Source organism: Hylobates moloch, unplaced genomic scaffold (genome assembly GCF_009828535.3).
Source record: "Hylobates moloch isolate HMO894 unplaced genomic scaffold, HMol_V3 SCAFFOLD_6, whole genome shotgun sequence".
In the NCBI taxonomy this organism is placed as follows: domain Eukaryota; kingdom Metazoa; phylum Chordata; class Mammalia; order Primates; family Hylobatidae; genus Hylobates; species Hylobates moloch.
Window position 1 is genome coordinate 82096698 of NW_026652281.1, and position 14058 is coordinate 82110755.

General features: G+C 51.8%; 1 protein-coding gene across 1 annotated transcript in view; it reads left to right on the top strand.

Moving 5' to 3' along the window:
* Positions 1 to 810: 810 nt before the first annotated feature.
* Positions 811 to 14058, top strand: part of ITGAD (integrin subunit alpha D) — a 32686-nt gene continuing 19438 nt past the window's right edge. The window contains 7 exon segments of the mRNA XM_032155931.1: positions 811 to 873; positions 1700 to 1805; positions 4812 to 4915; positions 5049 to 5119; positions 5246 to 5360; positions 9566 to 9696; positions 10985 to 11130. Coding sequence (XP_032011822.1) covers positions 843 to 873; positions 1700 to 1805; positions 4812 to 4915; positions 5049 to 5119; positions 5246 to 5360; positions 9566 to 9696; positions 10985 to 11130 — 704 coding nt within the window. The 5' untranslated portion in view covers positions 811 to 842.

The following is a 14058-nucleotide window of genomic DNA, read 5'->3' on the forward strand; positions in this document are numbered from 1 at the left end:
CATTCCAGCATAGGCGACATAGCAAAACTTGTCAAAAAAAAAAAAAAATTTCCTCTCTGCCCTGCCATGGACAACCACTCTTCTGATTTCTATCTTCGTAGATGAATTTTACCCATTCTCTAACTTGTATATGAAAGGAACCAGACATTAGGCATTCTGGTGTCTGGTTTCTTTCACTTAAGACAAAATTGAGTTAACCTGTGTTGTTGTACAGAACTGTAGTTTGTTCTTTGTTATTTATTGTAAAGACAGGGTCTGGCTATGTTGCCCAGGCTGGTCTCGAATTGTTGGCCTCAAGCAATCCACCTGCTAAGCTCTGGGACCACAGGCATGAGCCGCGGCATCTGATCTGTAGTTTGATCTTATTTCTTGCTGAGTGACTTTGTTATTTTGGGTGTCCATTCTCCTCTGGAGGGGCTCTGCTTTTTGAAACCACACCCTGGCCTAGCTCCCCTTCTCCCTGCCTCTCTCCAGGCTCACATCCACATGCCAAGGCCTCTGCAGCCGTTCTGCTTCCTGTCCTTCCCCTCCTGTGGGATCTCAGAGAGCTATGGGGCTCCCTGGGTACCAACTGGCTCCTGAGGCCTGGGGGAGGGTGGTCTTCCGGGAGAAGGAAGCCAGGTCCCTGCAGGTGGCAGACGGGGACAGAATGAGGGTTTTTCCCCAGGGTGTTTGTTGGCCCATGCCCCCATTTCTGTTCCATCATTAACCAGGGCCCTCCTACCCACTGCCCCCCTCCTCCTGCTGCGTGGAGGCCCTGAATCATTATTTTAACTACCCCCTGGGAGGGTGAGCACCTTCCGTGCTCTGTCCCCAACCTTCCACTTCCCTGCTGCTCAGGGATGACCTTCGGCACCGTGCTTCTTCTGAGTGGTAAGTGGGGCCAGGGGGCTGGGGAGAAGCTTGGAGGAGTTCTGAGGGAATTCCATCTGGGAGGGCAGGCTGGGGGCTGGTGGTCGGCTCCAACCACTCTCATGAGGAGCTGAGGCAGGGGAATGCTTCACGTGCGAGTGGCCCAGAGTCGGGAGAGTGTGACCTGAATGAAGAGGGGCTCAGGGGCTGTGCTCAGGTGGCGACTAAGCTACCTCTCCAGCTGGCTATGTTGTCCCAGGCTTCCCCACTCCTGCTCATGCGGTCCCTGGTGTGGGTGAGAGAAGTCTCCCCAGCCTCCCCCGGGAGTGGAAGGCCACATAAGCCACCAGGGAGGGGGAAAGGTTGGACATCACCTCCCTGGGCCTGTTTCCCCCAAGTCCTGACGGCAAGTAGGGAAGAGTCCTCCTGCTGAAAACTGCATCAGAGCCATATTCATGTGCCATCAAAAATCAGGCTTGGCTGGGCACAATGGCTCATGCCTATAATTCCAGCACTTTGGGAAGCCGAGATGGGCAGATCCCCTGAGGTCAGGAGTTTGTGACCAGCCTGGCCAACATGGTGAAACCCCATCTTTACCAAAAATATAAAAATTAGCCAGGCATGGTGGCGTGCACTTGTAATCCCAGCTACTTGGGAAGCTGAGGCAGGATAATCGCTTGAACCCAGGAGATGGAAGTTGCAGTGAGCCGAGATTGTGCCATTGCACTCCAGCCTTGGCAACAGAGCGAGACTCCATCTCAAAAAAAAAAAAAAAAGAGGCTGGGACGTCCGAGGGGTTGGGGCTTCTTTAACTCCCATCCCCCCCCGCCCACCAAATATTCCTCAGTCCCGGCTTCTTATCATGGATTCAACCTGGATGTGGAGGAGCCTACGATCTTCCAGGAGGAGGCAGGCGGCTTTGGGCAGAGCGTGGTGCAGTTTGGTGGATCTCGGTAGGCCCCACTCACCCTCCTTCCCCAACCTCTACTACGTCAAGTCCTGTGGATGGGTACACATGGGTTACCCCAGGGTGGTGTCCTGGAGGAAGGGCAGCAGGGGTGAGAAGTCTTTCTTTGGCTCCTTGGAGGCCCTGACATCAGCACGTATTATTCTCAATCCCAGGAAGGGCCACAAAACTCTAGACAAGACCCCACCTTACCGTGGGAGGGAGGCCTTGAACCTGCCTTCCAGGCAGGGCCCACTTCTTGGGGCCAGTACAGTCCCACAGGGCCCACACTCATTAAGTTTGGAGTTTAATGTTCTGCCCTTGACCTCTTGAAATTCCTGATTATTTTATTTTTATTTTTATTTTATTTTTACTCCAGCTCTGTTGCTCAGGCTGGAGTGCAGTGGTGCAATCACAGGTTACTGCAGCCTCAAACTCCCAAGCACAAGTGATCCTCTCACCTCAGCCTCCTGAATAGCTGGGACCACAGGTGCATGACATCATGCCTGTTTTTTGTTTTGTTTTGTTTTGTCTTACGTTTTACAGAGACGGAGTCTTGCTATGTTGTCCAGACTGGCTGAACTCCTGGGCTCAAGCAATCCTCCTGCCTTGGCCTCCCAAAGTGCTGGGATTACAGGTGTGAGCTACCCTGCCTTGCCAATTCTTAATGATCTGTGCATTTGTGTTTTGTAAGTAAAGAATGACGGCAGGGCTGGGCACCATGGCTCACGCCTATAATCCCAACACTTTGGGAGGCCGAGGTGGGCAGATCATCTGAGGCCAGGAGTTTGAGTCCAGTTTGGCCAACACAGCAAAACCCCATCTCTACTAAAAATGCAAAAAAAATTAGCCGGGTGTGGTGGCAGGCATCTGTAATCCCAGCTACTTAGGAGGGTGAGGCAGGAGAATCGCTTGAACCTGGGAGGTGGAGGTTGCAGTGAGCCGACATCGTGCCACTTGACTCCAGCCTGGATGACAGAGTGAGACTCCGTCAAAAAAAAAAAGTCATGGGAGTAGGGAGATGCACTGGGGGTTTGGAGCCTTAGCTCAGCAGCAGCCCCACCTCCCACTGCCTCCTGGGGAAGGGGTGTCAGCTGCTGGCTCCCCCACCCATGTGGGAGCAATGACCGCTGCTACCTTCTGCCCCTGGCATGAGCTGGGTAAGGTCAGTTGGGGCGCTCACCCTGGGAGTACCCCGAGGGAGTGGGACACTACATAGCAAATAAAAAATGCCAGGACAGGTTGAGGAAGAGAGAGAAGAAAGGTAAGAGCCCCCAACCCCAAAAGACCCCACGGTTTTATTTCAAATTGGGACCCACAAATTATGAACCTGCCCCCACTTCCAGGAGCTCACATTCTCCTGTCCCAGAGAGTTCAAGTCACAATGTGACACAGGTGTCACCAAGGTCTGGGGGGCACAGGCAGGGAGAGAGCAGACCCAGGAGGACTCCATGGAGGAAGTGGTGCTGGCAGTGAGCCCCAGTGGACAGGAAGGCTCAGTTGGTCACAAGGAGCTATAAGAGGTCACCGAGCTCCAACTGCGCGCCCCTCTCCCTTCCTCATGTGACCAGCAGTCTGGGGGGATGGAAGCAAGCACCAGGAACCAGGGTTTTGTTTTTCTTTATTTGGAAATGTGGTCAACTGAAGTGCACAAATCTGAAAGACCCAATCTGATGAAGGATACACATGTGCGTGCCTGGGTGAGCCCTAACTAGGTCAGCTGCTCCTGTGTAAAATCCCACAGGCACAGGGCTGCTGTGGACCCCTTCTCATTACCCAACAAACCCAGAGAACCCCTGGTCAGACTTCTGTCACCATCAGTTTTTCAGGACACATTTAAAAAAAAGAATACATTGGCTGAGTGCAGTGGCTCATGCGTATAATCCTAGCACTTTGGGAGGCCGAGGCAGGTGGATCACCTAAGGTCAAGAGTTTGAGACCAGCCTGACCAATATGGTGAAACCCTGTCTCTACTAAAAAATACAGAAACTAGCCTGGCGTGATGGCAGGTGCCTGTAATCCCAGCTAGCTGGGTGACTGAAACAGGAGATTTGCTTGAATCTGGGAGGTGGAGGTTGCAGTGAGCTGAGATCACGCCATTGCACTCCAACCTGGGTGACAGAGTGAAACTCCGTCTCAAAAAACATACGGGTTGATGGGTTACACTAAAGTTTTGCTCATCATTTGTATCAGCAGGTTCCAAACTGCTACCTCTCTAGCCAATGCTCAGATTTTCTTCACAAAGCCTTAGGCATCCCCTGAATCATGATGCACAGGGATTGTAGCTTTCTGTAAAGGAGTGGCACCTAGAAGGAGCCCTCACATGGCCATTTAATGAAGCCTTGCTTGGCGCATTAAAATACACCAGTATCTGTCTGCTTTTCTCACCGGGGTGAGGAGATTGTGGGTAGTGAGAGAAAACATTTCCAAAATTAAAAAACTTTCCCACTCAGGGAGTTTTGCAAATAAACCATTGACTTTACATAACTATAGATATAGTTATGGATCCTAGTACACTACTTTACATTGGCCAATTGAAATTGCTTATACAATATTTAAATTGGTCCATTGAATTACAGAATCAACTATTTGTTTTGAAAGCACATGTCTTCAGGAAATTGTTCCAATTAACTTGAGATGATCTTATTTCTTGGGTGGCTCAAAATAATGGCAACTCAGAAACGCAATGTGCTTACCCATGATTGGGAAATGCCATTTTGGTCTTTAAATAGTTTTTTTTTTTTTTTGGTGAATGTTAAAAAAAATTTCTAAACATAAATACACACATAAGTATGTATGCACGCTCAAAACCAAATAAACCCCAGCATGGCCCCTGGGCATCTGTGGGTTACACTCAGGCCCTGATTTCTGAATATTCTGCCAAGTGGCAAATGCCAGGAATTTCCCCCACAGAGTCTCACTTCCCCATGGAGGGACACTTTCTCGCCCCCAAGTGCCCGCTGCTCCCACCCCTCCTGTGGCTGCAGTGACATGGCCACGGTTGTGTCTCCAGACTCGTGGTAGGAGCACCCCTGGAGGTGGTGGCGGCCAACCAGACGGGACGGCTGTATGACTGTGCAGCTGCCACCGGCATGTGCCAGCCCATCCCGCTGCACAGTGAGTGACCACCTGGGAATCGGGCCCCTCAACCCTCCTGGACCCAACTGTGCCCCCGCTTAGCTTCCAGTCCAGACCCTCCCCGCAAATGAGTGTGTGCTGTGAATGAGACCCCGCGTGTCTGCCCTCGCAGTCCGCCCTGAGGCCGTGAACATGTTCTTAGGCCCGACCCTGGCAGCCTCCACCAACAGCTCCTGGCTCCTGGTGAGTGAGTGTCTCGGGCCACAGGGGGTGGGGTGGGGCGGGGGTGTTGTGGGGAAGGAGGCTGGGGCTGGGGGTGAAGGAGGAGGGGCTGCTAGGGGCTCCTGGCTCACAGGCTTCTGCCTCCAGGCCTGTGGCCCGACCCTGCACAGAGTCTGTGGGGAGAACTCGTACTCAAAGGGTTCCTGCCTCCTGCTGGGCTCGCGCTGGGAGATCATCTAGACAGTCCCCAACGCCCCACCAGGTAGGTCCCTGGCAGGCCGTGGTTCCCTGTGGAGCACATGCTGGCACTGAGGGTGAGCAGGCGTGAGGCCTGTGTCTGGGCCCCTGGGCCCTCCCTGGAGGGCCGAGTGTGGCTAGGAGAGAAGCCAGGAGGGGAGGGCGGCTCAGGCAGGAGCCCTGCTGCTCCAGGGTAGAAGTTTTTTGTGGAGTTTTTCTTTATATTTTTTTCTTTTTAAGACAGGGTCCCCACCAGGCACAGTGGCTCAGGCCTGTAATACCAGCATTTGAGGAGGCTGAGGTGGGCGGATCACCTGAGGTCAGGAGTTTGAGACCAGCCTGGCCAATGTGGTAAAATCCCTCTACTAAAAATACAAAAACAAAACAAAACAAAAAAAATAGCTGGATGTGGTGGTGCGCACCTGTAATCCCAGCCACTCGGGAAGCTGAGGCAGGAGAATTGCTTGAACCTAAGAGGCGGAGGTTGCAGTGAGCCAAGATTGTGCCATTGCACTCCAGCCTGGGTGACAAGAGCAAAACTCCATCTCAAAAAAAAACACAAAAAATAGAGTCTCTGTCAGGCTGCATGCACCACCACACCCTGCTAATTTTTTTGAGACAGAGTCTTGCTCTGTCGCCCAGGCTGGAGTGCAGTGGTGCAATCATAGCTCACTGCAGCCTCGAACTCCTGGGCTCAAGTGATCCTCCTCCCTCAGCCTACTGAGTAGTTGGGACTGCAGGTACATGCATCACACCTGGGTAATTAAAAAAAAACTGTTTTTTGTAGAGATGGGGGTCTTGCTATGTTACCCAGCCTGGTCTTGAACTCGTGGGCTCAAGTAAACCTCTGCCACAGCCTCTCAAAGTGTTGGGATGACAGGCGTGAGTCCTTGTGCCTGGCCTGAGGCATGAAAGTTCTGATGGAGGCAGAGAGGCGCCCCACTGTGCAGGCTGTGGAGGGCACAAACATCTTCCAGTTGCCAACAGGTGCATGGCCACTTCTTGAGTTTCAGAGGAAGGACCTTAGGGTGGTAAAGACGTGGTGAGGAAGATAAATCCATGAGGGAGGTGTTTCTTCTGGATGGTTCACTGCTGAGCTTCCAGGATTCCCCAAACTAACTTTCCTCTCGAAGAGAAGCAAACGACAGGGCTGCGGAAAACGCGATGTGCAATTTTGTCAGTGCCCATGTCTTCCACAGAGAACAGGGCCTGGGGACACCACCACGACATCTCTCTGAGGGTTGGTCTGCATCATGGTGGTGCCCAAGTTTGTTTTCCATGGGCACCAGGCTTCATTCCCTTGAAGCTTCATTCCCTCAAAGCCATTCAGTTTCCTCATTGGTAAAATAGAGCTCAATAATCAGGGCGTTATGAAGATGAAAGGGATTGAGGTGCATAAAGCGCTTGGAACCCTGCCTGGCACATACTATGTGATAGCCCCTCTGACCCATCTTCCAGCTGGGGACTGTGTGCTGGGACTGGGAGGAAGATACAGGCAAACTGTCTCATCTGCGGTGTGAGAGGGAATGCCAGGGGCCGCTCAGGGTGCTGACCGAGGGTGGGGCTTCAGACCAGAGAGGCCATGATGACAGGCATGCTGGGCCTTTAGACAAAGGTGGAGCAGCAGCAGAAATATTCCCAGAGCAAATGGTGAGGGTGGAGCCTATGGAGGGGACCAAGGGAAGGGGGAAGGGACATCCAAGGCTCTTGGGGGGACCGTGCCCAGCCTGAGATGTCTGTGAAGCCAGGTTAGGGAGGTGGCACTTAAAAACAAGGGGTAAATGTCTTCTCACAGCCATCTGTGGAACTCATGAGGTGGGATGCCTGATGCAAATGGGACTGGAGCACAAAACTGGTGCAGGCAAGGAGGGTGTGGGTCCAAGTGGAAGGGACCAGGGTCCACTGAGGATCACCTGTGTGCCAGGCAGTGCTGAATACCTGGTATGAATCACCTTATTGCATCCTCACAACATCCCAGGTGGTGGGCAGGCCCATTCCCATTTTACAGATATGAAAACCAAGGTTCAGATAGATGAGTTCCCATCGATAGCAAGAGGCAGAGCCCAGAGCTTGAGCCATCCTTGCCTGATTGGTGGGGTCCTTTTTCAAAAGGATAAGTCCAGGCTTCTGCTAGTGGAAGCCCAGGGGATACAATAAAAAGACCAAGAAACAGAAGAGACATTGTGAGAGGATTTGCCACAGACCTGGCCTGAGAGAGGATGAGAGGGTGGTTTCTTGATGCAGCTGAAAAAACAGGCACCACTGCAAGATGTTGGCTGCCCAGATGTGGGCAAAAAAGGGGAGCTCCTGGGGGGATCTGCAGCCTGCCCCGTGTATGTCAAGATTTGCTGGTGATTGAAGAAGCAGGAAGGAAGTGACCTTCTGTTTCTCCCCAGCACCCTTGAAGCAGCAAGTGGTTGAGCAGGTGGGGTGGGGGAGAGGAAAGAGGAAAAGGCATTTTTTTTCTGCAATGGTGGGCAGGGGGCAGAAACCACAGCCCTGTGGTGTGGGCCTCACACCTTAGTGCTCTGGTGGCCTGATCTCCCACCGCCCTGTGGGCAGCACAGGATGTGGCTGCTGGTGGAGGTACCAACTGGGCCCTGAACACAGGCCACACCCCCCATGAGCCTGGGGACGGCATGAAAAGTCTTGTTTGTTTATGTGCATATGGTGTGCCCTCAAGATTGCAGAGTGAACTCCATAGACTCTGAGGTCACTTGGGAATGTTCTTTTTTTTTGAGATGGAGTCTCACTCTGTCGCCCAGGCTGGAGTGCAGTGGCACAATCTTGGCTCACTGCAGCCTGCACCTCCTGGGTTCAAGTGATTCTCCTGCCTCAGCCCCCCGAATAGCTAGGATTACAGGCACCCGCCACCATGCCTGGCTGTTTTTTTTTTTTTGTATTTTTAGTAGAGATGGGGTTTCACCACGTTGGCCAGGCTGGTTTTGAACTCCTGACCTCAATCTGCCCACCTCAGCGTCCCAAAGTGCTAGGATTACAGGCGTGAGCCACCACTCCCAACTGGGAATATTCCTGGGTGCCGCCCCATGGGAGTGTGAAGGGTGGACGCAGTGCAATCATAACAGAGGCCCAAGGCCAGCACAGGGGTGCTTTCCTGTCATCCCAGCACTTTGGGAGGCTGAGGTGGGTGGATCATTAGAGCCCAGGAGTTTGAGACCAGCCTGGGCAACATGGCGAAACTCCGTCTCTACAAAAAGATACAAAAATTAGCCAGGCAAGGTGGTGCACGCCTGTAGTCCCAGCTACTCAGGAGGCTGAGGTGGGAGAATTGCCTGAGCCTGGGGAGGTCGAGGCTGCACTGACCTGTGATCACACCACTACACTCCAGCCTGGGTGAGAGTGAGACTCTGCCTCAAAAAAACAAAAAATTAAAAAACCAGAGGCCTCAGCCAATGCCTGGGGGGCTCAGAGTGCAGCTGGCCCTTCAGACGCTGAACCAGTCATCGGTCAAGGTTTCCTCCAGGTGCAGGAGGTGTCCCTGTGGGCAACAGTTCCCCTCTGCCTAGCATGATTCCTGGGAAGGAACTCAGCTCAGAGCCAACTCCATGTAGCTGGAAATCAGGACCTCTGACCTGACCAGGGTAGGGTGGGGTCTGGGGTGGATCCCCACCCCACCCCCACAGCATCCCTAAGACATATCCTATAGGCCTCGAAGGTGCCCGACACATGGTGAGAATGGTGCCAGCGGCTGACCCTGGCAGAGGGCCAGGACTTGTCTCCAGCACCCATGTGCGTGTTGCTTTATCCTTGCAGTAATCCCACGTGGTAGCCACTGCTATTACCTTCATTTTACAGATAGGGACACTGAAGTCCAGAGAAGTTAAGTAATGTGCCTGAATTCACCAATTAGCACGTGGCTGAGCTGGGGTTTAGCCCAGGCACACTGGCTCCAGAACAGGCGCCCTGAACCACTTTGCTAAACATTCGCCCTTGATGCTTGTGGCACCCCTAGCATCTGTGTTTAATGAATATTTGTTGATTAAATGGATGAGGAACCCACCTGGGTCCTGTGTTCTCATCCCCCTCTTTCCAGGCCATGTCGGAGGAAGGGAGCTGGGGGCTGGGGTGGCAGATTGGGGCCTCCTCCAAGGAGGGGTCGGAAACCAGGTGGGGATGCCAAGAACAGCCCCCGGGCTCTGTTGAGCAGGAGCTGCAGGAGGGGGCTGGGCCCCCGCAGTGCATCTCCGATTCCTCCCCATTCCCCCACAGAGTGTCCACATCAAGAGATGGACATCGTCTTCTTGATTGACGGCTCTGGAGGCATTGGCCAAAATGACTTTAACCAGATGAAGGGCTTTGTCCAAGCTGTCATGGATCAGTTTGAGGGCACTGACACCCTGGTGAAGACTGGGCACCTGGGGCTGGGGGTTAGGGGACGGGGGAGGCTGGCCTGGGGGAGGCATCCTGGGAGGGGTGGGGGCAGGCCAGTGAGCTGTGCGGGATGGGGCTGGGGTGGAGAATGAAGCTATGGTCCCAGCACAGGCCCAACTTGAGCCCTGACCTAGGAGGCCACCATTGACATTTGATAATGTATCCAAAAGCTACAGGAAATACAATGTTTCTCCTGTTTAAAAACATTGAAAGTGTTTAAAAAATAATTTTGCTATGAAATTTGACCGACTATAACTCAGCCAACTGATTGATGATTTATTATATTTTCTATGTAACTGATGATTTATTTTTATTATTTTATTTTCCAATAACTAGTGCCTATGTATGTGCAAAAAACCCCCCACTTTTTGTTTTTTAAACAGGGTCTTGTTCTGTCATCCAGGCTGCAGTGTGGGGGTGCAATCATAGCTCACTGCAGCCTTGATCTCCCAGGCTCAAGTGATCCACTTGCCTCAGCCTCCTGAGTAGATGGGACTACAGGTGCATGCCACCATGCCTGGCTAATTTTTAAAAATTTTTATTTGTAGAGATGGGGTCTTGCTATATTGCCCAACCTGGTCTCCAACTCCTGGCTCAAACAACCCTCCCACCTTGGCCTCTCAAACTGCTGGGATTACAGGCATGAGTCACTACTCCCAGCCTCAAATTCTTGAGAAGTGAGGAAATACACAAATTGATTTAATGTGTGATAAAATTTTTAAAAAGCTAAGCATAGCAAATATTGTGGTTGGCAGTTATTTTTAATAAACTGTGAAGGAAATATTTGGTTTAGATTTTCCAGTTTATATTTTGTATTTTTGGGCCAATGAATTTTCTTCTCTGGGTTTCAGTATATTATTTGTAGGGCCTCAAAACACATGGGAAATGGTTTGTAAATCCAAAATAAGTCCAAAATAAAGTTTATTAAAACTAAAAACAATATGGCTTGGTGTGGTGGCTCACACCTGTAATCCCAGCACTTTGGGAGGCTGAGGTGGGAGTATTGCTTGAGGCCAAGAGGTCGAGACCAGCCTGGGCAACATAGTGAGACCTTGTCGCTACCAAAAACAAAACAAAACTAAACTAAAAACAAAGCCAGGCATAGTGGCGTGTGCCTGTAGTTCCAGCTACTTGGAGGCTGAGTCAGGAGGATCACTTGAGGCCAGGAGTTTGAGAGACCCTGTCTCTACAAAAAATTAAAATAAAAACAATAGTAACAGGCACTGAGCCCTGGGCCCTCCCCACTGGCCTTTGCAGTTTGCACTGATGCAGTACTCAAACCTCCTGAAGATTCACTTCACCTTCACCCAATACCGGACCAGCCCGAGCCAGCAGAGCCTGGTGGATCCCATCGTCCAACTGAAAGGCCTGACGTTCACGGCCACGGGCATCCGGAAAGTGGTGTAAGCATCCCCGACCCCGGCTTGCCGATGTGGCTGCCACCCCCACTTCCTAACCCTGGGTCAGCACAGCTCTTCTCAGAGGCTAAGGGAGGCTCCAGGGAAAGGGGCTACCAAGGGGCATGTCGGGGCTGCATGGAGAACCTCCCCCTGGGGTGCTCCTGGTTGCCTCGCTGCCGGTCTCCCTGATATAGGACTAGGCTCCTCTGCAGCTGTGCCTCCCCTTTGCCTGGTTCTGCAGAGCCTGGACCCCAGGACCCCTCCCCACCCCACAGCAGCCAGAGGCCCGGGCTTTGGCTCAGACACATCAGGCTCCCATCCTGGCTCCCCGTGAGCTACTCTGGGTGTAACCCTGGGGGTGATGGGCTCTAAGTCTCGGTGACTCTCAGATGAGGATAAACTCACAGCTTAGGATTGAGATCATGTGTGTGGGGTGCTCAGCCCGCGGCACGCAGGAGGTGTCGGATAAATGCCTGAGGTCTTATCAGAGGATGGGGCAGTCAGCGACTCAGGAATTGTCACTCAAGGTCGTCCTGGTGCATTTCTCCCCACTCACCTCCTCCCCCGCATCCCTCACCCCTGCGCACCCCCTGTGCTACCCAGGCACTCACCGTGGGCCTGCCCCGTGCACATGCGGTCTATTCCTAAAACGATGTAGGAGGTGGGACCCCCGAGAAGGGCATGTGGTTCTTATGGGAAGGAGCTCGGCTGAAGGTCGGGGATCCTTGGCTTCCTCTACACACACCTGGGAGCGGCCCTGGGGTGGTGCTAGAATTTGGCTTAAAAAAGAGATGCTCCCGCCAAACGCACCCTCTTTACTTCTGGGAGGCTCTTCTGCCTTGAATGGTGGCCCCTTGTGACTCAGCAACCCAGAGGAAGGCCTCTGTCTGTCCTGTAAGTTTAAAGTCACACGGGAGTCCCCTTCTGGAGTCTCCACCTCACCCCTCAAAGTTCTCCCAGTGGTGGGGCCTGGGGAAAAAAATGAATGAGGCAGGGGTGACCGAGTGATTCTCACCAACTCCAGTCCTGCTGTCATGCCCAGAGGGCAGGAAATTTCCCAGCAGCCTCTGCTCCCCAGAGCCAAGCCCATCTCAGGGCTGGACTCAGCCAAGGATTGGACCTCCCTGCTGCCGGTCCTTCCCTTCCCTCCCTCCCTTCCTTTCTCCCTCCCTCCCTCCTTCCCTCCTTCCTTTCTTCCCTTCCTCTCTTCCTCCCTTTCTCCCTTCCCTCCCTTCCCTCCCTTACTTCGTTCCTTCTCTCTCTCTCTCTGTTTTGTATTTTAGACAGAGTCTCGCTCTGTCACCCAGGCTGGAGTGCAATGGCACAATCTTGGCTCACTGCAACCTCCATCTCCTGGGTTCCTGGATTCTCCTGCCTCAGTTTCCCAAGTAGCTGGGATTACAAGTGCACACCACCATGCCCGGCTGATTTTTGTATTCCCAGTTCAAGCAATTCTCCTGCCTCAGCCTCTGAGTAGCTGGGACTACAGGCCTGCACCACCACACCTGGCTAATGTTTGTATTTTTAGTAGAGATGGGGTTTCACCATGTTGGCCAGGCTGGTCTCGAACTCCTGACCTCAAGTGATCTGCCCGCCTCAGCCTCCCAAATGCTGGGATTACAGGTGTGAGCCACCATACCCAGCCTCTTCCTTCTCTTTCTTCTTTTCTTCACTTTCTTTCTTTTCTTCTTTTTTTAAAAAGAAGTTTTATTACAAAAAAACAAAAACAAAGCAAAACCCAAACGGCAATAATGGTAAGGAAACTTTTTAAAAAAGAAGTATTATATTATCCACAGTCTCTCTAGTCAACTGCCCTACAGTATTTTAGTAACATCAAGGGATACTTACAAGTGAATCAATAAATCTCAGCTGCATAGCACAATGCCACTTCCATCCTCATCTTTATTCAGGCTTATTTTGTATGGTCACATTCAGGGCAGAAGCTATTTTCATCCTGTTTGGGTTTTTTCCCCCTCATCTAGGTCCACAATTTTTTGTTTTCCTTTTTTTTTTCTTTTTTTGAGACAGGTCTCACTCTGTCACCCAGGCTGGGGTGCGGTGGTACGATCACGGCTCACTGCAGCCTCAAGCTCCTGGGCCCAACAATCCTCCTGACTCAGCCTCCCGAGTTGGGATCACAGGTGCATGCCACCACATCTGGCTAATTTTAAAAAACATTTTTTGTAGAGATGGGGTCTTGCTATGTTTCCCAGGCTGGTCTTGAACTCTGGGCCTCGAGAGATCCTCCTGCCTCAGGCTCCCATACTGCTTTCCTTTGAAATGGCTGTGTCTACTAACAGGCTAGGTCATGACTGGCTAAACCCTTTCCCCAGTGTTGGATATTTGGGTTATTTCCATTATAGTATTTGGCACCTGTGTGTATTTGCTCTGAGTTTATCTGAGTTTATAGAGTTACATGAGCAGGTAGTTAATTTTATTTTTTCTTTTTTTTTGAGACGGAGTCTTGCTCTGTCACCCAGGCTGGAGTGCAATGGCATGATCTCGGCTCACTGCAACCTCTACCTCCCAGGTTCAAGCAATTCTCCTGCCTCAGCCTCCTGAGTAGCTGAGATTACAGGCACGCGCCACCACACCTGGCTAATTTTTGTATTTTTAGTAGAGATGGGGTTTCACCATGTTGATCAGGCTGGTCTCAAACTCCTGACCTCGTGATCCTCCCATCTTGGCTTCCCAAAGTGCTGGGATTACAGGCGTGGGCCACTGTGCCCGGCTGATAGTTACATTTTTAATTGTTTGTTACAGCTGTTATCGAATTAGTAGTCACCGTAGGCTATTCACTGTAAAAGCTTGACCTTGTTTAATCTTCAGGATAACCTGACACTACTTGTTTCAGTTATCTACTGTTGCCTAACAAACCATCCCCAAATTAAGTGGGTTAAACAACCCAGCACTAAGCTAGTGTCTGGTGCC